This window comes from Globicephala melas, chromosome 5 (assembly GCF_963455315.2).
Source record: "Globicephala melas chromosome 5, mGloMel1.2, whole genome shotgun sequence".
Taxonomy (NCBI): Eukaryota; Metazoa; Chordata; class Mammalia; order Artiodactyla; family Delphinidae; genus Globicephala; species Globicephala melas.
Genome location: NC_083318.1, coordinates 22,645,309 through 22,672,268, shown reverse-complemented (window position 1 = coordinate 22,672,268; position 26,960 = coordinate 22,645,309). Strand labels below are relative to the sequence as shown.

The window sequence follows — 26,960 nt, the reverse complement described above, 5'->3', positions numbered from 1 at the left end:
TGAAAAAAAGTAAAGAATAATGCAAAACTAAACTTACTGAGAATAAACTTACTGAGTACTACAGTCTAGAATTTTAGTAGTACATATGTTAAGTCATTAAAATGACAGCTAACGCTCAGAATGGTTATGTGTACCAGGCACTGTTCTAAGCACTTTACTTACTAATTTTCAGCTCATGCAATCTTCACAAAGATTATTTGAGGTAGATACTGTAATTATTTCCACTTCACAGATGAAGAAATTGAGGCACTGAGAGGTTACCTACATGACTAAGATGGCATCCCTGCCAAGTGGTAAAGCTGGGATTCAGTTTGAGTCTGGCTCCAATGCACATGCCCTTAACAACTAAATTACACTGTAACTCTATATGTTTCAAATATTTGTGCTTGATATGCCTCTTGATATAATATAGGAAATTCATGTACCACTCTACTCATTTCCACTACTTCTACCCTTACATATGAAATGATCATTCATTTATTCAAGAAAAATTTACTCAGCACCAACTATTGTTCCAGACTTAAAGCGGTTCCCAGAACCCTTATATGTGGTGCCTTCCCTAATGGGGTATATATAATCTAGTTTAGGTGATTTCTTCCTCCTCGCTTCCCAAATGAGTTGTGTCACTTGTTCTAAAAGATGCCCAAGGCAACAGAGGAAGAATTTGTCTAACTTCTTCATTGATGCACCCATAGGATGGAGAGTAAGAGAACCAGGACCTCAGACCTCCTCAGGACTCCCTATCATATTTTTTCATTGCTCCTCTCTGCTCTTTTTGCATTATCGACTGCAGATTGGCTGCCTCTGCTTCTCTGGTTCATGTAAACTGCCCTAAAACAGCCAAAAACTGATTTGTAACTTTACATCTTTTTTTAAAAATTTTAACATCTTTATTGGAGTATAATTGCTTTACAATGGTGTGTTAGTTTCTGCTGTATAACGAAGTGAACCAGTATACATATACATATGTTCCTATATCTCTTCCCTCTTGCGTCTCCCTCCCTTCCACCCTCCCTATCCCACCACTCTAAGTGGTCACAAGCCACCTAGCTGAACTCCCTGTGCTATGTGGCTGCTTCCCACTAGCTATCTATTTTATGTTTGTTAGTGTACATATGTCCATGCCACTCTCTCACTTCGTCCCAGCTTACCCTTCCCCCTCCCCGTGTCCTCAAGTCCATTCTCTACGTCTGCGTTTTTATTCCTGTCCTGCCCCTAGGAGCTTCAGAACTTTTTTTTTCTTTTTTTTAGATTCCATATATATGTGTTAGCACACGGTATTTGTTTTTCTCTTTCTGACTTACTTCACTTTGTATGACAGACTCTAGGTCCATCCACCTCACTACAAATAACTCAATTTCATTTCTTTTTATGGCTGAGTAATATTCCATTGTATATATGTGCCGCATCTTCTTTATCCATTCATCTATTGATGGACACTTAGGTTGCTTCCATGTCCTGGCTATTGTAAATAGAGCTGCAATGAACATTTTGGTACATGACTCTTTTTGAATTATGGTTTTCTCACAGTAAATGCCCAGTAGTGGGATTGCTGGGTCATATGGTAGTTCTATCTGTAGTTTTTTAAGGAACCTCAATACTGTTCTCCACAGTGGCTGTATCAATTCACATTCCCACCAACAGTGCAAGAGTGTTCCCTTTTCTCCACACCCTCTCCAGCATTTATTGTTTCTAGATTTTTTGATGATGGCCATTCTGACTGGTGTGAGATGATATCCCATTGCAGTTTTGATTTGCATTTCTCTAATGATTAATGATGTTGAGCATTCTTTCATGTGTTTGTTGGCAATCTGTATATCTTCTTTGGAGAAATGTCTATTTAGGTCTTCTACCCATTTTTGGATTGGGTTGTTTGTTTTTTTGTTATTGAGCTGTATGAGCTGCTTGTAAATTTTGGAGATTAATCCTTTGTCAGTTGCTTCATTTGCAAATATTTTCTCCCATTCTGAGGGTTGTCTTTTGGTCTTGTTTATGGTTTCCTTTGCTGTGCAAAAGCTTTTAAGTTTCATTAGGTCCCATTTGTTTATTTTTGTTTTTATTTCCATTTCTCTAGGAGGTGGTTCAAAAAGGATCTTGCTGTGGTGTATGTATAGAGTGTTCTGCCTATGTTTTCCTCTAAGCGTTTGATAGTATCTGGCCTTACATTTAGGTCTTTAATCCATTTTGAGTTTATTTTTGTGTATGGTGTTAGGGAGTGTTCCAATTTCATACTTTTACATGTAGCTGTCCAGTTTTCCCAGCACCACTTATTGAAGAGGCTGTCTTTTCTCCACTGTATATTCTTGCCTCCTTTATCAAAGATAACGTGACCATATGTGCATGGGTTTATCTCTGGGCTTTCTATCCTGTTCCATTGATCTATCTTTCTGTTTTTGTGCCAGTACCATACTGTCTTGATTACTGTAGCTTTGTAGTATAGTCTGAAGTCAGGGAGCCTGATTCCTCCAGCTCCATTTTTCGTTCTCAAGATTGCTCTGGCATTTCGGGGTCTTTTGTGTTTCCATACAAATTGTGAATTTTTTTGTTCTAGTTCTGTGAAAAATGCCAGTGGTAGTTTGATAGGGATTGCATTGAATCTGTAGATTGCTTTGGGTGGTAGAGTCATTTTCACAATGTTGATTCTTCCAATCGAAGAACATGGTATGTCTCTCCATCTATTTGTATCATCTTTAATTTCTTTCTTCAGTGTCTTATAATTTTCTGCATACAGGTCTTTTCTCTCCTTAGGTAGGTTTATTCCTAGATATTTTATTCTTTTTGTTGCAATGGTAAATGGGAGTGTTTTCTTAATTTCACTTTCAGATTTTTCATCATTAGTGTATAGGAATGCCAGAGATTTCTGTGCATTAATTTTGTATCCTGCTACTTTACCAAATTCATTGATTAGCTCCAGTAGTTTTCTGGTAACATCTATAGGATTCTCTACGTATAGTATCATGTCATCTGCAAACAGTGACATCTTTATTTCTTCTTTTCCAATTTGGATTCCTTTTATTTCGTTTTCTTCCCTGATTGCTGTGGCTAATACTTCCAAAACTGTGTTGAATAATTGTGGTGAGAGTGGGCAACCTTGTCTTGTTCCTGATCTTAGTGGAAATGGTTTCAGTTTTTCACCATTGAGGATGATGTTGGCTGTGGGTTTGTCATATATGGCCTTTATTATGTTGAGGAAAGTTCCCTCTATGCCTACTTTCTGGAGAGTTTTTATGTAACTTTACATCTTATGGTCTAGGCAAACCATAAGAGACTGGGTTAATAATCTCTTGTTCCCATGTCTCTGAAGAGGACAAAAATGACAAGGTTATATCCTGAAAGCTGCACTGGCAGTATCATAATGCCCTGCTGTTAGGCATGTACTGATACATACATTCTAGTTGAATTTAAGAGGATATAAGCAGACTTTTTCCCCTATAAGTCATACAGGCAGAGCAAACAGCAAGCAGCAGTGTGATAGTTTTCTTCTCTTGCCTCACCTCATGGCATAACACTGAGGGAATTGAACAAATGTATTCTTTCCTTCATAATTGCAATTTGCAATTCTTTCCTTCATAATTGCAAATTGCAATAGAAAGTCATTTTGCATCAATATATCAAACAAAGCTAATATCCCCAAGTGCAGCTTTTCTCCCATCCATCTTACAAAAACAAAAAAAACAGTTCTAGAAACAGAGTATTATTCTTGGTTGTACTCCATGCAAATCAGCATCTTACTTGTCTACCACAGCAGGGTTCAATAAATATGACAGAATTTCACACATTCTTTCTCAGAGAAAAGCATATTCTTTGTCAGTTTTTTAATATCACTGAATTACTTTTAGCAAATTCACGTAATGTATTTGAGGCCTCCCAATGAATTTTTCAACACTATAAAATACGGTTAATTTTGTGAAAGAGGAATATTGTCAAGATCTTTTAAATATCTTTCATTTATGTTAGAACCTGAAGTTCTTTAGTTATTAATACTCATTTTCCAGATGGCAGTCTTTTTTTCACATTTCTTGTGCTGCCAACATGATTCTATTCCATTTGGAAATTGATTTTTACTTTGGGATGATGTTGGGTGTTAGTGGAAGAAAAAAGATAGGTTACAGTGACAAGTAGGTGCTTCTCCTTGCAGATTTTGCAATGTTTTGCCAACTGTATGTTTGTATATAGTCAGTTCTTCACTATGTATATGAAATGATCTGTGATTCCAAATATTGCTCTCTCCGCCTTTCATTAATGTAGATAATTAAATAATGGCTAATGTTTCCTCGGTGGAAAACAGATGTTTTCCTTTTTAAAAACAGATGCATTGCAAAACAACCCTAACCACTCTGAATTCTGAAAAATATCAGGAAGGGGGAAATCGGTATTTGAGTAAGAGTCAGTAAAAGGTACATTGTGGATGTGCCTGGTTTGTGGCTGTGGTCAAGGTGGTCACTGCCGTTCACAGTGTTTATGTTATCACCCTGACTGAGGCCGACGTGACTGATGGAGGGTGTTCATTCATGGAAGATGGTTTGACTTCGTGACTGCTCTGGTTTGTGAATGCAGCTGCTATTTGTAAAACCTAGTAGAGGCTCTTTTTCACTCATTTTTCAAGTATTCAGTGGGATGTGTTGATATCAAGAATACAGAAGTGAACAGGGCAAGTACTTACAGATTCTTCCCAACTATGAAGAAATACTACGCAGAAAATCACATGACTGACTAACTATGGAACATGACTAATCACATTATAACTATGGAATGTGCTGCAGAGTTCAAGTAGATGGTGATGTGAGAGTGTGTTACAGGGAGCCCTGACAGATCTAGGGAATCAGGGAGGCTTTTGTGAGGCAGAGACATTTATGCTTAGAGCCACAGGATTTGGACAATGAAACCAAATGAGAAGAGCAGAGAAAACTTCCAGACAAAGAGAACAGCATGTAAGAAGACCCTGAGTCAGTAAAGAGCTCCAGGCAGAGCTCCTGCCTGGAGCTTAGCCGGGAGCACACCATCGAATCAGGCCTGAGATGTCAGAGTGGGAAGCATACCTCAGTGTCTTGTGGGATGTGTATAGGAATTTGGGTTTTAATCTGTAAGTGAGATAGGCAGCCATTGTCGGATTTTCAGCTTGGAAGAAACAATCAGATTTGTACTTTGATGCTGGATTGAAAAAAGTATAGCGGGAGCCAAGAGTGTTTATGGCGGGGCTAGTGGTTGTAGTAGTTCAGGTGAGAGGGACATTGCTTGGAAAAGGAGAGAAAAGCACTGGGTCAGATGAGTTTTAGAAAATGGAAATGAGAGCTCTTGGGTCTATTTAGATAAGCAGGAGTGAGGGAAAAGAAGGTGTCAAGGGTGAGCCACCAGATGGTTGTGGGAAGATGAAGATGGTGTTAGAGGGTGGATCACAAATTCAGTTATGGACACGTTAAGCTTGCTTGTGACATGATTCCAGTGGAGTCAAGGAGCGGTGGGTCTATAATAAGAAAAGGCACAGTTACTGTGAGTTGTTATTATACCAAATCGATAGTTCAGTTTGGAGTCCTGGAGCTCAGAGGAAGGAGGTTTGAGTTACAAATAAACATTTGGAATTTGGGGGAGCATGGAGGGTAGTGAAAGCCAGGGAGTATATGAGCTTATCTAGGAAAAGGGGGGCGGGATTAAAAGAAGGCCAAGAATGGACACGGTGCCAATTATGCCGCTCATTGGGCCTCTTCCTCTGCACTGAGATCCATCTGACTTTAGACTTCTGCATCAGAAGTGGACTTCCTGTACTTCCCACCACTCTGCTTATACTAGAATGTTTGTAGCTATCCCTTTATGAACCCTTAATACATTTTTATTAGCCATCTTCAGGATATTTCTCTCATTTATTATGTTATTTATACCATCATCATCGTCATCATCATTATAACAGGTAACATTTAATATATTCATTCTCTGTGCCAGACAGTTTTCTAAGAGCTTTTTATACTTTTAACTCATAATCCTCATCAAAACCCTATTAAGTAGGTACCACAAGTATCCCCCATTTCATGAGGAAACTGCAGAATCTAAAGAGGTGCCTGATATCCATTTCCTGCATGTCCCTAGCATGAAAGGGATGTGTTGCACTTCCCTTCCCAGGTGGACGGTATCTTTGCTGTAGGCTGTCGGGTTCGAAATCAGTTCAGCTACTACAAGCTGAGGCATCTTGGGCAGGTTACTTAGCCTTTAAAGGGCCCAAGGCCGTGTTGGCATATAGTAAGTGTTCTTTAATGTTAGCTGGGCTGTTGTTGTTATTCTGCCTTCCCACAGGATGTAATTTCCTCCAGTGTGCCTTATAGGAAATCCTGATGAGGTGGTGAGGCTTATCACCAGCCCAGCCTTGCAACGTTCCTGTTTCTACTGTGACTCTTCCAAAATGCCTGCCTAAATGGTTTGTTGATTTTCTAAATTTCATCATCAGTTTCTTGGTCATTCAGCATATTCCTCATCATAGGTCGAATAGGTGGCCAAGTCCAACCCCAGCTGTCAGCTCTATGCTTCTAAGACAGACACTTGTGTCCAGGAAACTCTGACACGCAGGCTCGTGTGCCTGTTCTTTAGTCATTCACAGAACCCTTCAGACCATGCAGAAGTCTGTAGTTTTCAATATATTTTTGTGAGAGCCCTTCAAGAACACTATTGTCATTGTACCAAAGGGTTTACCTGTTGATCTTTTTGGCCTTTAAATATGTTTTTATCCTTTGTCTTGTTTGAAAGATCACTGGGAATAACACAAATCCTATACCCTTGGAAATTTCAGTCTAACAAAACAGACAGACATTAAACAAATCATGTTGCTAATAATCATAAGAGTTTTGATAAAGGCCCCAAAGGAAAAGTAATTATAATTAGAGTATGTAATCTGGAGACCTGGCCTAAAGGGGGGAGGCGTGGAGTTGGCCAGAAGGACTTTCCTGAGGGACTGAGTGTGCGTAGCATATTGAGATTTACCCGTGACCCATCAATTTCAAACCTTTCTTTGACTTTCTTATTTGTCGTCATCCAACTATTTTTTAGAACACGGTGATTTTGCTCTCTCCCCACCATCATTTAGCCACCTGCCTGAACCCTAAGTGTCCATCACTAGCTCAAGTCAATTTCCGCTCCAAGGTGTTTTTATTACTGGCACTTTTTTTTTTTTTTTTTTTTTTTTTTTGCGGTACGCAGGCCTCTCACTGTTATGGCCTCTCCCGTTGCGGAGCACAGGCTCCGGAGGCGCAGGCTCAGCGGCCATGGCTCACGGGCCCAGCCGCTCCGCGGCACGTGGGATCTTCCTGGACTCGGGCAGGAACCCGCGTCCCCTGCATCGGCAGGCGGACTCTCAACCACTGCGCCACCAGGGAAGCCCTACTGGCACTTTTATTCTTCTAGTCCCAAAGCCTGCCCTCTCCCCAACCAGTAATCATTTCCTTTTCTCTTTGCCTCCCAAGTCTCTCTTTGTTTTCATTCTCTCTGATAACCACCTTGGTCTGGACTCAGACCACCCCCCACCTGGATTATGCAGCAGCATCTTAGCTGGGCTACCCAGACTCCACCTACTTCTTCACTGCGTGCACTGCAGCGTGTACTCTCTCTGTTCATATTACTGCTCTCTGTCCATTCTGGATGTCACTGCTACACTAATCATCTGTAAACACTATTTTTATTGTCTCTCTTCTGTTCAGATACACCCAATGCTGTTTCACACTGTTGCGTTCACAATCACTTCCAAGGACGTTCATCAATCTGCAGTACTCTTTCAATCACATGTTATTCCCATTTTCAGCCCAACACACAGTGCCTTCCAATTAGTTTAGGCTGACTCTCAGATAAACACACTGTAACCATTTCATTTCTTCAACTTTGCCAGGTTTTTGTGCCTGATGTGTTCACCTCATCCTGGTACCCAAATCCTGCCCATCATGCCATGTCCCCCTCAAGCACCATGTCTCTTAGAAGGTGCCACTGACTTTCCTAAGTTTCATTACTCTCTCTGCCCTTTCTTCTGAAACTTATAATAGATATAGTCTGTACAGCACAAATCACTACTTATTATGGGCAACATAGTGTTGGCTGCTGTTTCACAAGTCTCATTTCCCCCATAGAGACCATGCTTCTACAGACAAGAATCATTCCTAAAATTATTTCTGTGGTGTCCGCAGCACCTAGTACAGCACTAAGCCCAATGCAGGTGTTCAATAAATACCTAAAGACTGCTTGCAGAATGATTAATTCAAAGGTATCTTTGGGTGGGTGAAGATTTAATATCTACCATTGTTGCTCTTTTGTCCCATGTTGGGATGGTATGAATATATTTCTTAGTAATGAATAAAACAGAGACATTAAATCCAGCAAATGTATGGATAATTGTAATCATTAATAGTGATGTGTAGCCTTAAAAATAATTTATGGCATTAGAATAAAGTAGAAGGGTCAAATTAACCTTTAAGGTTAATATGCCATTGTATTCAACTAATTCCACAAATAGCCATTTGGTGCTTACTCTGTGCCTGACCCTAGGCGCTCAGTGATACACAAAAGAAGCATTATCTCTACTCTCCTAGAGTTTACAGTTAAACAGGGGAGACTGACTTTAAACAGAATTTTAATTATAATAGTGTCAAGAAGTACAAAGGAAAGATACTTTCCACAATGGCTGTGTGTGACTGCTGAGTCTGACCATGTTTAGGTCAGCTCCACGCTGAGAAGTTTTCACAGGGGAATTGTGTGTAGGAGTTTAATTTTCCTTATGTAACTGTCTTGTTAGTGATGCCCCACTGGTGAAAGGTTCAGGAGAAGCTGCTACAGGGCCATCTAATGCAGAGGAAGGAGTAACAGCAACAATTCAGTCCATCCCGAGATTTTCAGAGCTAACGGAGACAGAGAGGGCATGGGAAGTTGGTGGTGGTGGACGAGGTTGCAGTAGGAACAGGAAGTTTTGAGAGTCCACCCCAGAGACTAAATTTGACCACAGCGAAGTGAGATGTGCAGCCAAAAAAGGTTTGCAGAAAACTTAAGAGAATCTTAATGTATCCATTTAAATATGTTAGACCAAATCCTACGCTCAGGGACGTACACATTGGAATTCCCTTTGGCTTCAGGAGGACACTGGAAGCGTTTAATGGAAAAGACATGTCTTTCAGTATTTTATACTTGCTAATGGAGAAGATAATTTGATAGGTTCCTAATAACTGTCCTGCATAGTGAGACCAAATATTCCTCACCACTCTGCCTCATCATAGGTAAGAATTTTATGAATCACATGCCTTTCACTTCTGAAAATAGGAACAAACTATGAGACACTGCTATCTGAAATGCAAAATGTGGTAATACGTTTTATATCCAGTCAAAAACACTTCACAGCTAAAATTGAAACAGAAGCCTAGAGAGATGTGAGATTTTGTATCCTGCTATTATACCTCAGACTATTACAGTATTCATAAACATGTACCTAACTTTAAAAGTACAGTTACTTTTCAAAGTGAAATAACTACAGTTACAATGAAAACTCTCTGTTGTCCTGGTAATTTTGATTTGCTTAAATTACATCGAAACCTATGTGAATGTTTAAAAGAGTAGGATTTCTTTGAGACCATGTCAGAGCCCTTAATGGCATTTTACTTGGCAAAGGGTGGTGTACCAGAGACCTTCCATGAAATATGAAGTTCAGCACCGCCTTTCTTTGCAGTGTCCCACAGACTTGTCCCTGCCCACATTCTGTCTGCTGTGTGAGCATTAACAGTCCGTGATTGGACTGTGAGGAAGGAGCCTATACTGGCTTTTGCCAGAGTTGACTCTAACACTGCTCTGGGATATATTCCACATTCTTGATTAATTCACTCCCCCCCACCCCACAAAATCTCACCCTTATCGTGTTATTTCCCAAATCAGGAAAGTTTAATGGCTCCCTACAGGCCTTCTCAACAATGAACTTCTATGCTATCTAATCTCTCTATAATCTGAGTTACCCATATTTTATTCAGTTTATTTTTTAGCTGTTCCTCACTCTTTCCTTCAACTCTTCATCAGAGTGTCCCTTACCCAGTATTGTACTCACACCTGCCTCTGTAAAATTACCTCCGTCTCAGATGCCTATTCATTTTACCCTCATCCTTCAAGGCTCTGCCCAAATCCAACCCCTGACACATTGCAGACTCCCCCACTTGCCATGGTATCTGTCTTCTCTCATCCTGTGCCAGTCATTTGTCTCTAATCAACAACCCATACGTTATTGTTTGCATTCTAGTCACTGTCTCTACCTTATAATTTTGTCTCCTTTAAAGAAATTCACTCTGCTGAACATTTATATTTTAAATAGAAAGATAATTATCCCATAAATATTTGAATGAATGATATAGATTCCCTAAATATTTGAATGAATAAAGTACAATATATAATTTAAATAAGATATTTATCCTATAAATATCCTGCAGTTACATTCCAGAATATTATATTCTTCATAAAGATAAATATATATTATTCAAAATATTGCTCATTGCTTATTTCAGAGGTGAATATCACAGAATTTTAGAGCCAGAATGTTCTTGGTGATCATTTATTCTAACCTTATCATTTTACTTAGAAGGTGCCAGGACCAAAGTGACAATATGAGACAGAAGTGTAATAAACCCTAATCTTGTGAAGAACGTCAACTACGATGTTCTCCACTAGCGCTTTCAGCTGTCTTCAGCTAGCTTTCAGCCTGCCTTATGGACAATAATAATACCTTTCTTAAATTTTTTTATATTCCATGATATTTCCATGAAAAGTGCCAGGACCGTAAGACTCTAATAACTTCTAATCTAAAAAGCACCCATGTTTCTTTCTTATTATTTTTCAAAAGTTACTAAATTTTTCAAAGTTTTCTGAAACTTGAAAAGGATTTGAAATTATAGCGTAACAAAGTGTTTCATGAAGTTGCAGTTGTTTTCATTATGTTTTTTAAAAACACTTTTATGGTAGTTTTTTTATATAATTACTGAACTTTTTCTAAAAAGCAGAAACTGTTGTCATAATAGTAGCATTTAATGAAATATATCCAAACTTTTATGAATTTTCAGTGTATGCAGTTAAAAACAAATAGTTTGAGCCTGTATTACATGATATGGCAATGTATGGCTCAGGTGACCTCTCTGTGATCTTAGGTCTATATGATCTACAGAATTTGATGCAAAGCTCAAGGAGTAAGAGGCAATTCCTTGTTAGTCCAACGTCTTTTCTATACTAGGGATAGAGACCTCTGTTCAGTGGAGGCCTTTCCCTCTTTGTGCCCCTTCCATGTCCTCATTCAGATCTGGGAGAAGGAAAGAGGTTTTCTTACTTACCAAACACCAGTTCATGTGCCTCACAGGTTGCCACTTGTGCCAGTCACAAGGATAAAAACTTGCTCATTTTAATGCTGCAGACTGAATGTTTGATATTCTATTGCATTTTATTCTACTTTTCAGATTGTATTTCCTGTGAGTCCTGATCAAGTGACACAAATGTGCTGCAATGGTGACATAAACTATTGATTGAGGCTGGAAAAGTGTCTGAAACATCATCTTTTCTTTTCTTCTTTTATTTTTTTATGGTGCCTCTATTGGAACAGTCTGAGGGAAGTATATACAACATGAGTTTTATCATGAAGCTGCACAGACACTTTCAAAGGACGGTGATTCTGCTTGCCACATTCTGTATGGTGAGCATTATTATTTCTGCTTACTACCTGTACAGTGGCTACAAACAGGAAAATGAACTGTCTGAGATGGCTTCAGAAGTAGACTGTGGGGACTTCCAGCACCTACCATACAGGCTGATGGAAGTGAAGACAAGGAAGCTTTCTGATGCCTCAAGGACAGAACCCACAGTCCTGGTGTTTGTGGAGAGCCAGTACTCATCACTCGGTCAAGACATCGTTATGATTCTAGAATCTAGCAGATTCCAGTATCACATTGAAATTGCTCCTGGAAAAGGGGATCTCCCAGGACTTATAGAAAAAACTAAAGGCAAATACATTCTCATTATTTATGAGAATATTTTAAAGTATATAAATATGGACTCTTGGAATCGAAGCCTTTTAGATAAATACTGTGTTGAATATGGTGTGGGTGTCATTGGATTCCACAAAACTAGCGAGAAGAGCCTACAGAGTTTTCAGTTGAAAGGTTTCCCTTTTTCTGTATATGGAAACCTTGCAGTAAAAGATTGTTGTATTAATCCTCATTCTCCATTGCTTCATGTGACCAAACCTTCTAAGCTTGAAAAAGGTTCTTTACCTGGAACTGACTGGACCATTTTCCAGATTAATCACTCAGCCTACCAACCAGTAATATTTGCCAAAGTAAAGACCCCAGAAAACCTTTCTCCTCCCATCCCTAAAGGTGCTTTTTATGCCACTGTCATACACGACCTGGGGCTCCATGATGGAATTCACAGAGTTCTTTTTGGCAGCAACTTGAACTTTTGGTTGCATAAGCTCATCTTCATAGATGCTGTTTCCTTCTTGTCAGGGAAGAGGCTTACATTGTCCTTGGACAGGTACATTCTCGTGGATATTGATGATATTTTTGTGGGAAAGGAAGGAACAAGAATGAACACCAATGATGTTAAGGTAAGGCTCTTTATCTCAAAGTTTGGTTCGTCTCTCAGTAGGTTTGTCTAGGGCTAAGGGATTTCCTGGGACATAGGATTTTTATTTTATTTGGAAATTCTTAGGCAAACTGGGATGAGTTGGCTACCCTCAGCTATTTTTGAGATATGGGGCTATATCTCAGCCCTAGAACAACTAAGTAGATAATACATTTTTCTCTGAATCAAGAAGAAAATGAAGATTGTACTAAAGGATTGAGTGTGGCAGAATCCTGAAATGCATTTCCGTGTGTATTTAAAACTACAGAGTAGAAACCACTTTGTTTAATTACTTTCCAGAAACTATCTACCTCAGTAAACTATTACTAATCTCAGACATGAGTCCATTTAGCTATGAAATCCAGGTGAATTTATTTTAATGAAAATAAATACTCCCACAAATTTTCAAGAATTAAAGATCTCATAAGTAGCTAGTTCAGATGTTTCTGGAAGTCAAATGTGTGACTCATTTTCTCTTGTTACTTTTTTGAAACTCTGAAAATTAGCACTACTAAATATGGAAAGCTATGAATACACAAGCATACCTATTCACATACACACATAAGAATTTACATTAATTTTCAAAATTCATTGAACAATTCTGGTTCATATATGAAACCTATCATGCTACATTTATATTGGATTAGATTTCTTATTATGTAAAACTGCTGCCCTTAGATAGAAAACAATTATGTGAAGATAGTTGGTTATCATTGTGAAGGGATTATATTACATAAACAACTGGCTGTTTAATATTAATGGAATTTAAAATTAAAATGATCTACATTGATCTTAATTTCCCATTCGAAATGCCACTGGATTCTACCTCTGTTATACTACATATTGATTTCACGAAAAGTGAAAGGAGAGACTTTGATACATAATTTTTATTCTATATAGCTTTGACCTTTTGGTAAAATATAAAGTACTGAATCAAATGGAAAAAAAGTCTTGAAACTGCATTCTTTTCTCCAGACACTAAGCATCTGGCAAGTAATAGTAATGTTCATCACACTACTTAAATGAGCTAAGAATACCAGAAGGACTATTAAATGTTACCATAAGAGAGTGTGAAGACTGAAAAGAAAAAAACACCTTTCATATTCTTGGCAATATTTTAGACTCTTCCTTTTAAGTCAGTATAAATTAATTAATGAAGTTGTGCTTAAGTTTTCATTAGTCTTTTGAAATAGTCTTTGAAAATGTAGCTAAATTAAACCAAGCTGGTAGTTTAAACATTTATTATGAAAAAAAAACATTTATTATATCCTTGAAAATTACAAACAATATATAATTCCCTTTCTAATTTTTCCATTTCAAAATATTATGATAAAAAAAATTTTAAGGCTTTATTTCTAAAATATAAGTCTTTAAAACTGTCAAAATATGTTGTTATATCATTAAAAATATGCTAGATAAGTCTCCGAGTTTTTTATGCAAATTCTAGTATATCCTCTAAAATTAAACAAAATACAAAATGCCTTTAGTGCTCTTAAGGTTAAGCCATTTTTAAGTGGTATAAAAAATTAAAACCTTACTGAATAAATTCAATAAGAATTTAACATGTGTAAAATATTTTATGAATTGCTCACATTTAGATGGGAATATATTTTCTAACCAACCTAAAGGCTTAAAAGAAAGTACGTTTTGAATTATTTGGGTTTTTGAACTACTTCTAAATTGTATCTGTGATTGTGTCTCTAAACATAGTCATTCACCCATTCATTCATTCCTTCATTGATTCATTCTGTAACTAGTATTAAGCATGTCCTACATGTGAAGTAGTTTTGGTGATATGTAAATAGAAACATACACCATGGTCTTATCCCTTTAGAAGAGAGGGTCGCGAGAGTAAAGTTAGAGAAGCTCAGAAAGCACATAGGTGAAGACTGTGCTGAGCATCTTCCTGCTTAATACTTGGAACGGCCATATCACACGCCAACCGTGGAGGTAGGCACTAGGGATACAAAGATAAATAAAGCATGGCTCCCCCTTAATGAGTGTACCACTGTCTTGGTAGGGGTGGAGTGGGAGTGATAAATAGGTAGATAGCTTGCAATGTGGTGAGTACAATAGGAAAAGTGCCTGTGTGGTTTTATGTAAGTAATGCTGTGTGAAACACCATACTGTGTGCTGTTTACCAGAACTGTTAAGTCCTATTAAGTAGAACAGATTTGGAAGGCAAAGCTATAGTGATATAATGATTTAGGGGGCTGTAGAGATGATATCCAGACAAAAGAAGGTTTCTTGAAACTAGGAAATGAGAATAAGAATGGAGAAGGAATGACCAATATAAGAACAATATCGAAGATAAAGTTGAAAACTTAGTAATTGGATCAATGGAGATGAAAGAGAATATAATCAAGGATGACATTAAGATTTTTAGCGTAGTTGAATAGAGTTCCCATGTGATTCAGCAGTCCCACTCCCGGGCATATACCCAGACAAAACTAAAATTCAAAAAGATACATGCACCCCTATGTTCATAGCAGCACTATTTACAACAGCCAAGACATGGAAACAACTTAAATGTCCATCAACAGATGAATGGATAAAGATGTGGTACGTATATACAGTGGAATATTAGTCATTAAAAAGAATGAAATAATGCCATTTGCAGCAACATGGATGGATCTAGAGATTATCATACTAAGTGAAGTAAGTCAGAAAGAGAAAGACAAATACCATATGATACCACTTATATGTGGAATCTAAAATATGACACAAATGAACATATCTATGAAACAGAAACAGACTCACAGGCATAGAGAACAGACTTGTGGTTGCCAAGGGGGAGGGAAGGATTGGGAGTTTGGGATTAGCAGGTGCAAACTATTATATATAGAATGGATGAACAACAAGGTCCTACTGTATAGCTAGGGGAACTATATTCAGTATCCTGGGGTAAACCATAATGAAAAAGAATATATATATATATATATGTATAACTGAATCACTTTGCTGTACAGCAGAAATTAACACAACATTGTCAATCAACTATACTTCCATAAAATTTTTTTAAAGTTAAAAAATATTTAGTGTAGTTGAATAATAGTTGATTATTCCAACAACAAAGAAAGAGGAGAGAGCAAGAAGATCATAATGAAGGTCATTAGAGATCATATGAAAATTTTCAGTTTTATTGAAGTGCATCTGGGACATACAGGTATAGATGTTTAACAGGTAGTTGGCTCCCGAGAAGTCTGGGTAGCAAGTGTAGTTTTTGAAGTTATCATTCTAATTAGGGGATGGTTCACTTTCAGCATGAAAGTATGTGAGATCAGCCAGGGAAAGGGTTTATAGAGTGACAAGAGAAGAAGATCAAGTGTAGAATCTTGAGGAAAATCATCTTTCAGAAAACAAGTGGAGAGAGAAAATCCTGTGAATAAGAGTCAGAATAGTCGGAGACCAGAAAGCTGTGATGCTATACAAGCCTTGGGAGTAAAGAGCTTCAGTGAGGGTGTGATCAGCAGTATAAAATCTAATAGCAGGGTCCACCGAGGTAAGAAATGGCAAGTCTCCTTTGGCAAAAGATAAAAGTCACTGGGGACTCTTACAAGATCCAGGGTAATGGAATGATCGAGGCAGAGGCACAGCTGAAGTACGTTCAGGAGTAAATTAGAGGGTTAAGATATGAAGAAGGAGAGTGTGGAGTACTCAGTGGAGAAATTTTGATATAAAAGAGAGAAGAGAAATTAGCTGGAGGGTGGGCTAGAGTTAGAGGGACCAACTATCCTCCTTTGCTTACACTGAGGGCATTCAATGCTAAAATTCAGCGTCCCAGGCAAACTGGAATGATAGGTCTCCCTAACTAACTAGGGTAAGGGAAGGATTTTTTCCTAGGAAGAAAGATCCAAGAGCAGGTGGTCTAAGAAAAGGTCATGGATGTGGTGATTAATAGTACATAATTAATAGAAATATTTTCATGAAGCTCTTTTATTTAATTATTACCACTAAAAAAACAAGTATACGTACCCTATTTGATGTATTAGGAAAATTGAAAAGAATGTGAGGAAATTGAAGGTGACGTAGAATGTTTCTTGCAAAATTAGAAGCATGGTTGCATACCACGTAAATTTTAACTGTGATGCTAATCACTGCAAACGTGCTTTTTTTCCTTATGTGGGGCAAAAACACTGCGTTTCCTTATTTAATCGGAAGATTAGAATTAGCAATGCAATATCAGTTTTTACCTGCCTTGCTACTGAATAATATGAGCACGTTTCAAAGAGCCTCAAAGCTACAGAAGAAACTGTGACATGTCACAAAATAATGACTCTTCAAGAGGAAGAAGATAAATAAGGGACCTAAGGTGTTATCTTCATTAGTTGGAGAACTTACAAGCCACAAGCCATAGCCCTTAAAGAACCAAAGAACATAGTGTAGACAAATATTATACTACGTTCAGTAAAATTGAAGTCAGGAAGGGCGTGTGTGTGTGTGTGTGTGTGTGTGTGTGTGTGTGTATTGAACTAAATGGACTTGTCTCAAATTTACCATGGACTAGTTTTGTGATGTTAGAGAATTCAAGTTCCTAGTGTTCTAACACCTGTCCTCAAACTTCCTGAGACTAGTGGTTTTTGGAGAAAGGCTTTTTGGAGAGGGAAAGTGGGTATATAAAGAGATACTTCTCCCATTAAAGCATTTTAAAGTTATACATGAAAGCACAGCATGACCAAATGAATACTAACAATTCAAATTCTCTCTTAGAAGAATGAATTCACTTGGCCTCAGATGCATCATACCTTTAGACTTAGACCGTTTCGTATAACATTTCAGCCCTAAGACAGATAGGAAGTGGAACAGGGAGGAGGCTCTGATAAAAGTGGTCTTAAGGGTTTTACTGAACTGTCTGCAGGTATACTCTCAACAAATAAAAGAGCTGCATATCACTCTCATGCCTATGTTTCTCCCTCCTTCTCCTTCTGTAATAGGCACACGCGCTCTTTCTAACATTGACAAACTTTCTAACATCCGTGAGAAAATCAAGAACCAGCCCAGCTGTATCTGAGCACACTAAACAGGGGCCTGAGTACGACTGGAGGGACTTAGCAACCATTCCCATTCTCACCACCCTAACCTTTCCCACTGCTCCCTTATACGTCACTATTCCTTAGTTTGGCTGTTTGTTGATTACCCCTTAAATCTACATTTTGTAAGTGGCCTCATAAGAGAGGACAGTTCTTTATGAGTGACTTTATCATTATTTTCCCTGCTAACTGAAGGTCCCAGAGCGCCTAGGGAAAAGAAAGTGCTGAAAATAGAAGTAGGAAGCCGTAAAGCTCTGAGAAGTAAGTGGTATCAGGCTCAGAAGACAGACTTGGCTGACTTCTCTGTCATACAGGGGGAGCTGACCCCCCTGAGGCTAAAATGGAAGCTTCAGTGAAGGGGAGCTTCGTGCTGCCTGACCTCACCCTCTCACAAGAACCTTCCTTGCCCCAGCTAAGGTCAAGCCAGAGGTTTCGTAAAGTCATTGAAAAAGAAACTGACACACCAAACGTTTGCAGGGAAAAGGCAACTGCAACCAGTTATTCTGTCATAAGTGAAAATAGAAAGGAAACATTTCTCCAGATAGCTCACTATTGATGGATGTTAAGGCCTGTACGTAGCACCAATCTTTTTTTCCCCCAAACTCATATTTCTCTAATTCCTTTCCATTCTCTGTGATGTTTCTTATTTTTTATTTGCTAATATCCACTTTAATTGCATTGTGCTCTGGAAGCATGTGTCTGTTTGATACCAATACTTTCCATTTGCTAGAATCACTTTATGACTGGATACAATATTCTTATAAGAACATATATTGTACAGTCAAGGTATATCTATTAGCTCAACTTTGTTAACTGTGTGGTTCAGAGCTTCTGTATTCTTCCTGTTTTGATCTTTTTTTGGATGGAGGGGAAGGAATAGAGTGTACTACTTGACGTTACCAAAGATGGTATGTTTAATTCTCCAACTCTAATAGTGGATTGTAAATATTTCGTTGTTTTTCTGTCAGTTGTTCCCTTACATATTTTGAAGCTATGTTACTTAAGTGTGTGTGTGTATATATTTATATATTAATTTAATATTTTATTATTCTATGGCTATCTTAATACTAGTAGAGCTACACCGGCTTTTTGGGGGTTACTATTTAAAAATTATACTTTATCTCATTTTTATATTTGCTCTATCATCTGTCTTTACATTATAAATTAGTTTTGAGAACAACTTTCTATGACTTTTGCTTTTTATCTACTGTGTCAATATTTGTCTTTTAATTAACAAGATCGGTCTACGTATACTTAATATGATTATCAATGTGTATGGATTAATTTCAGCTACCTTATTTGGTGCTTTATATTTGTCCCACTTGTTCTGTATCTTCTTTTCTTTCTCTCTGTCCTTTATTGCTTTAATTGTCAGTTTCCTTCTTTTTTCTACCCATTCCTGGTTTGAAATATATATATATTATATATTTTTATATATATATTTATATATATATATATCAAACTAGTGGTTTCTCCAGAAATTTAAACATATGTGCTAATAAGCAAGTGGTAATATTAATATTCTCACACCTCAGTCAAAAAGTGCAAAGTACTTTGTCTCCAATCATGTCCACTCTCCTTTGGCTGATGAGCTATTCTTTTTTTTAAAATTTTTTTTATTGAAGTATAGTTGATTTGCAATATTGTGTTAATTTTTGAAGTACAGGAAAGTGATTCAGTTTATATATATTTATATATATATTCTTTTTCATATTCTTTTCCATTATGGTTTATTATGGGATATTGAATATAGTTCCCTGTGCTATACAGTAGGACCTCGTTGTTTATCCATCCTATATATAATAGTTTGCATCTACTAATCCCAAACCCCCAATCCCTCCCACCCCCACCCCCCGATGAGCCTTTCTTGTTTTGGATATTAACTATGCTATGGCTGTTTATTAGACATTATTGTTTTTACTACCATCATGGTTTAATTAGATTGGCCTACTCCTTTTCAACAGGTAAGCCAGAGTGATGTCATTGACGTATAATTCAGATCATGTCCTTCTTCTTCTCAGAACCCTCCAGTGACTTCCAGTCTCACCCGTGTTAAAAGCCAAAATTCTTAGTCTTTTATACCCTCTCCTTAACTCCTTGATCACATGCCCTGCTCCCCTCTTCTTCACTCTAACCTCCCTAGCCTCCTTGCTGTTCCAGCTCCTGCTTCAAGGTTTTGTACTTGCTGTTCTTTCTGCCTAAAATGTTTTTCCCCCAAATTGGTGCACAGCTCTCTTCCTCACTTCCTTCAGGTCTTTACTCAAATGTCACCTTATCAGTGACGTCTTCTCTGACCGTTCTCTTTAAAATTGCAACACCCCAAGTCTTCCCATCTTTTCCTGCTAATTTCTTTCCCTAGCACTTATGATCATCAATAGTGTGCTGAAATTGGCACACGCTCACCAGATCAACTGTGTACATCTCTTCCCAGCTTCAATAACATGGCCAGTAGTCTGGAATTTTGGCATGGGGGTAGTATTACCACAGAAACTGGCAAATTCTACAAATTCAGGCTTTTTTCTTTTCAAAGAGCCAGTTGTTAAAGGTTTAATAGCACACTACTGGACAGACTCTATGTAATTACCTATTTGTGTTGGTTTGTGACTTTGGCTACTAAAATGTAAACACCATGAGGACAAGATTTTCTCATCTGTTTGTTCACTGAGGTATCCCCAGCATCTAAAAGTGTGTCTGGCTCCTTATATATTTGTTGAGTGGATGAATCCCATTCTTCCTGGAGCATATCCTTTAGATGTTCCTTTAGTGAGAGTCTATTTGTGGTAAACTCTCAGATTTTATGGAACGTAAATGTTTTTATTCACCCTTGTCTTTGAAAGATAGTTCTGTTGAATTTACAATGCTTAGTTGATAGTTCCTTCATGTATAACCATTGTTGCTCATACTAGGAAAAACAGGGCTCCCTAGAAGTCACCTGAATGTTTGTGGTAGTAAAATGTGTCCGAATCCCTCTGGGCCCTATATTGTTTTATAATTGTCAAAAAGTTAGGCAGTTTGGGACTGTTCTTATGAACGTATATGAAATGTTTCTCTTTCTTTCAGTTTGGTAGAATACTTATTTCTAAATGTTAGATAATGTGATTTACAATATACAGGAAAATACATCATTCTCAATATTATTATCAAAATTAAATAGCCATAGTGTGCTAGCAGCTATAAAGACAATTACATTAAGGAAATAATTTTCTGGAAATAGTTTTCGGCAATAATTTAACATGGGGAAATAAGAAAATAGTTTAGCAAAGGGAAAAACTATTTTGTATCCATAATCTACTTACATTTAATAAATTTTATTAAATTTGTTACATTGTGAGATGCAATGTGTCTCTATTACTATTAATATCAAGGAGTCATCTGTTACACAATGACATTCTAAAAGAATGAGTTTTAAATTATTTAAAGGAGACAAAATAATGTTTCTGAACACCACATGAATATGTAAACAATATTTGGTGACTAATTACATTTTTAAAGGTGCGATGTGATGAATCCTTCCCAAGCAGGATAAAGAGCAGGACAATCATAGATGGTACTAAGGCTCAACAGGCAATGACAAGTTTTACACACTAGATGAGCAGCAGATTACAAGAGGAAAACTCTCAGTACAGATTTAGATGCTAGAGATATTCAGTTCAGTTCAGAAAATTATGAACATCTACTCTAAGTGCCGTGATAAGGATTTCAAGGGGTACATTGATGAATAATGAAACATGTTTTTTATAAAGGAAGTGAAGAACAAAGGAGAAAATTTTACTGGGTTATTTCCTTTTTTGGATTGATTTTTTTCAAACATTCCATAATTCTTGGAAATAAGTCAAAATATAAATGGGTCTTCTTTCATATTTCTGTGCTGATGGCTTATAATAATTACATAAGAGATGTAATTATTTTATAATGATATATTTGGGGGTACTTAGCTACTCCCAAGAGGGGTAACACTTACAGAGTACATACATTGTTTTGTGTTTTATATTTATTATCATTTAATTTTCATTAAAAAATCCTATAAAACAATGATTATAAGTACCATCACTTCATATGAAGAAAATGAAGTTCACAGTCTAAGATTAAGTTACCTAAGATCTTTCAACCAGCAAGGGCCAGTCCCAGGATACAAGATGCAGCTCCACCTGCTCCAAAAGCTGAGCTTTCCCACACACACTACTCCCCAGTTGCCCCCTAACACAGTACTGTGGTGTCCATATCAAATCCTTCCTACTCTACTTTATAGCAAATTAGATCCAAGACAGAGTCTATTATAGTTTGATGGGTCATATCTGAAGCTCGGCCTTGGATTTAATTATAAGTTTGGAACAAAAGTATCAATCACTTCTTGAAATGCCTTGGACTTAAGTAATTGCAATGATTTGGCCAAGGCAGATTTTACTTGAAGATTTGAGTTAACAAGTTCACCTTCCTATGCACTAATGTCTTCTTTCTAGGCACTTTGCCTCAGTTCTGGTAACTGTCATCAGTTTAGCAGTTTTGATTGAATTAGGGTGACAAAATGACAGATACTTTTGGTGCTAGCTCAATTAAAGTACAGAAATTTTCCATAATTCAGATAATTTAACTTTTTCTCTCTGTATACATTCAGATTTTACAGTCCCTATGATGTTTTACTATGCATTATACAGGTATTTCTAATATTTTTTTAAGCAAACAAATTTTTTTTTTTTTTTTTTTTTTTTTTTGCGGTATGCGGGCCTCTCACTGTTGTGGCCTCTCCCGTTGCGGAGCACAGGCTCCGGACGCGCAGGCTCAGCGGCCATGGCTCACGGGCCCAGCCGCTCCACGGCATGTGGGATCCTCCCGGACCGGGGCACGACCCGTGTCCCCTGCATCGGCAGGTGGACTCTCAACCACTGCACCACCAGCGAAGCCCTAAGCACACAAATTTTTTTAAAATGAAGTAAATTCTGGTATATTGTCTTAGTCTCTGGGAGACATTAATTAATAGCTAAAACACTTTTTATTCTTAACTTTTATAGGCCATTTATGCATATGGAACTGTAGCCTCAGATACTAAATAGCTCTTAAAATCACAATGTAAATATAAAATAAATTACGAGATCTACTTCACATAATTTATGGACTATTTATAGACAACACAAACATAGTCAACTGGTTTTATTAAACTTCAAAGTGGACTAAAATTTTTAAAGTATTAAAATTACTCATTTGGTACATATTGGAATTTTACCTTAAAAATTAGGTGTTTTCATTTTCATATTAATGATTAGAATGATTATACATAATAATAGTTATAATTATTAATTATACCAATTACTGGGACTTCCCTCCCTGGTGGCACAGTGGTTAAGAATCCGCCTGCCAATGCAGGGGACACGGGTTCGATCCCTGGTCCGGGAAGATCCCACATGCCACGGAGCAGCTAAGCCCATGTGCCACAACTACTGAGCCTGTGCTTTAGAACCCGCGAGCCACAGCTACTGAGCCCATGTGCCGCAACTACTGAAGCCCGCATGCCTAGAGCCCGTGCTCCACGACAAGAGAAGCCACCGCAGTGAGAAGCCCGCGCACTGCAACGAAGAGTAGCCCCTGCTCGCTGCAACTAGAGAAAGCCCATGCGCAGCAACGAAGAGCCAATGCAGCCAAAAATAAATAAATAAATATATATATGTATATATAGCAATATACCAGTATACCAGTAATATACCAATTACTAAAATAGCTATGTGTTTGTTTCCTTTTGTTCCTGTAACAAAGTACCAACAACTTAGTGGCTTAAAACAACCCAGATTTATCACTTAACAATTCTGGAGGCCAGGGTCCCACATGGGTGTCACTGGGTTAAGTTCCAGGTATTGGCAGGTCTGTGTTCCTTTCCGGAGGCTCTAGGGGAGAATCTGTTGCCTCACCTTTTCCATCTCCCAAAGTCTGCCCACATTGATTGGCTCATGTTCCCTTCCTTCATCTCCAAAGCTGGCAACGTTACATCTTTCTATGCCTTTCTTTCATAGCCACATCTACCTCTAATTAAAACTGGGAAGGTTTTCCACTTTTTAAGGACCCACATGATTTGATTGGCCCACCCACATAATCTCTATATGAAGGTCCTTAATTTAATCACATCTGCCAAATCCTTCTTGCCATATCACATAACATATTCACAGGTTTCAGGGCTTAGTACTTGTTTATCTTGGGGAGGGAAGGGGAGGAAGGAAGCATTATTCTGCCACGAACTATGCTCTTCATGTAGTCATGTCAGCAATTCTTACAGCTGCTCAATCCGCCAAAACACTTTACTACTGTTCTCATTGGGAAATGAAACTTTGATGTCATACCTATGATCGAACAATTAATTTAGTTGAGTCAATGGTAATTAATTAGGGGCAATTAAATTATTGTGCTCATAAACTCTTCCTACCCCTTACACTCTACAAGTTGACACCGGCAAGCAAGTAACCCTTTATTCACTTGGGAAGTTTAAGAAATTTAGCTCTCCAAAGACTGCTCAGTAGGAGCAGATTGTGACTATCACCAATTCACTACTTCAGTAGTTTCCAAGGCCATTTTTTCTAAAAATGCATCCATTATGAAACTAACTAAAAAACAATTTTAAAAGCCAGTTTATTAGGACTACCACACCGTTACTTAAGCACTGATCACCAGTTTTATCATACATTTTTTCTCTCTCCATTTTATCATCTTTGACATATCTTGTGTTCCTGCACCTACCTCAGCCCTTATTTTATCGCTTTTCCCTCTTTAGAATCCTTCCTCTAATTACCCCAATCCAAAAACAACAGTGGAATTCTATTCCATCTGCTTATCCCTTCTCTCCTCCACTCCCCTGCTTTGATTCCCAGTGTTTGGATTTGTACAGCAGTGCTTCATTTTCTCCCCCTTTAGATTTACATATTTATTTTTACGTAACTTACTGTCTCTGTTTTTTTCTCTGAACTATATATACTGAGTAGAATCAGCTTTCCAAAAAAAGAAAAAACTGCATGTAGAAATTAAGCCAGCTGGTTGGGGCATTGAACAATGATCTATTTGGGAAAAAAAGGAAAAAGAAAAAAATAGTTCTTCACTATTCTATTCTTTATCTTGGATTAAATAATCTATCAATATATACATCAGAACAACATATAACAGAGTCATTCCTTGTTCAGGAATCCTAAGAAACAAGGTATTTGAGTTCACCTAGAAAGACAACTTACTTGATACCCCTGAGTAACTGAATTGAGTGGTTTTGACAATAAACCATTCAAAGGTTAGAGTTGCTGTCATCAAAAATAGTTAACACTTGTAGCCTGTCAGACTTGGATTTCTGATCTATTGACACTACTGAAAAATACCTGTAAGAGATTTTGTATGTTACAAAATTTTTAACAAAAATTATCTGACAATATTTTCAAGAGAAAGAAGGCATTATAATGAAGACTGATTTTAATTCTAGTGTATTTGCTGCTTTGCCAAAAAATAGTTTAGGTGGATATTCAAAATATTTTTGCCTGATTTGCTAATCAGCTTTAGAAATGTAATAAGCATTTAAAGAGAGTAAAAAGAGAAGAGAAAACACTTTCCCAATCTTTGATATTTCTTATCTGATACAGGAGCACTGTCATTGGTCTGACTCAGGGGCAAATGAATAATGGAAAAGGAAAACTGTATTTTTCATTCTTGTTAGAAGTTTATTGCTAGAATTGGATCTCCAAAATCACTATCACTTGCAACTTCACAAGAACTAATGAATACTCAAACGCCATTCTCAGTGAAGACCCAGTAGCTTATTGCACTCAGAAAATTTCCATTTCCCTAAATGGGATCAATCTTTAAAGGATGCCAGTGACAGGAGGCTCTTCATCAACCCTTCAGGATAATTCAGAGCCTTAGTAGAGGCCAGTGTTCAGTGCTGTGTACTTGGAAATTGATACAATGTCAATGTTAACATCTTCAAGAGCAAGGGCAGCCTAGGAAGGTGATTCACTGAACATCTTCCTTTTTAAGCCATTACATTTGCACACTGGTTCTCTATTATAACTGAATGCCTCTAAGGAGCAAAATCATTACTTAAGCTACCCCTGTAAGCCACTCATGTATAACAGAAATCAACAGTTTATAACTCTATTTTTATTGTTGATGAGCCTAAAACAGAGATACTTTTAAAGTCACCATGTACAACATATAACTTGTAAATGAACAAAAAGCAGGGTGCTATTAGTATTTTTTTTTAAGGAACAATCCAAGAATTTGCCACTAGTTTCATCTTGACAATCTTTCACTCAGAGATATTTAGATGTATTTAATCACTTTTCAAGATGAGACCATTTTCATGAGTTTCCAAATCGGAAAAGGCAAAATAATCATTTAAAATGCTTGTTGAAACTGCACATTTCCCAATCACACACTCACAGATTTTGACTTGGTAGATTTAGGGAGAGCAGAGGAATCTATGTTTAATATGCTCACCTAGATGATTCTAATATAGATGGCAGACATGCAAGTTTGGGGAAATACTGGTTTAAAAAAACTGCATTCAATATTACTGCAAAATACAAAGACATGGGTCCTATTATCTTTCTGTGAAGAAAGCATGTTAAAATAATTTTGTATAAAAATATTTATAATAACTCTCTCTCTATAAGCATATATATAATGGAAAGAGGTCATAATAGAATTAATAGCTTTGTGACTGATTTCAACCTAATGCTGGAAGAGTTCTTATTTTCACTTATTTTTGAGCCATACATCAAGACTGTTCAACAATACTTTAGCCAACGTGTATACATGTGAAACTTCTTGTGGAGTTGAATAAAGTAGATTTTACATGAAGGCACAAGAAGCAGAGGATTTGAGGAAGTGATTCCAGTAAATGGATGGCTTAGTATGGCCTAGTAAGAAGACAATGGATAATTTTAACAAAGTAAAGTAATGAGAGGTACATTGCTTCTGTGATCTTTCAGGAAGAAGGACTCCAGAGGCAAAGAGCGCCATAAGCAAGAGTTTTACAAGAAGTAGGATAAGTGGTATTTTGGGGAGGAAGGGAAGAGGAGAGAGGGAAAAAGGACCAAAGAAAGACAGGAAGTGGGGTGGGGGAGAGAGAGAGAGAGAGAGACAGAGAGAAGTGTGAGGTATATTCTTTGTGTTTCAAGTCTAAGTGAATGTGCGTATAATACGATATCAGAGAAATCACAAAGGTTTGGGCTGAATTATAGGTGGAACAGAGGTACCCCACCAGATGATTTTTAAAAATCATGAAGAAGTGGAATATTTTTGAATGTAGAAAAGCTTTAAAGCTTCTTAGGAAGCTTTAAACATTTGTCTCTAATAAACTACAGC

At 37.4% G+C, this 26,960-nt stretch overlaps 1 protein-coding gene across 7 annotated transcripts in view; it reads left to right on the top strand.

Annotated features, from left to right (window-relative positions):
* The window catches only part of LOC115857181 (bifunctional heparan sulfate N-deacetylase/N-sulfotransferase 3), a 156,123-nt gene that overhangs the window by 3,301 nt on the left and 125,862 nt on the right, over window positions 1-26,960 (top strand). For 4 of the 7 annotated variants that reach the window (XM_030863976.2, XM_060299001.1, XM_060299002.1 and 1 more), the window contains exon 2: window positions 11,442-12,586. In XM_030863976.2, the coding sequence (XP_030719836.1) occupies window positions 11,564-12,586 (1,023 nt within the window). In that variant the 5' untranslated portion in view covers window positions 11,442-11,563. The remainder of the gene's footprint in view (window positions 1-11,441; window positions 12,587-26,960) is intronic. The other 3 variants (XM_060298999.1, XM_060299004.1, XM_060299005.1) reach the window with 2 other exon arrangements.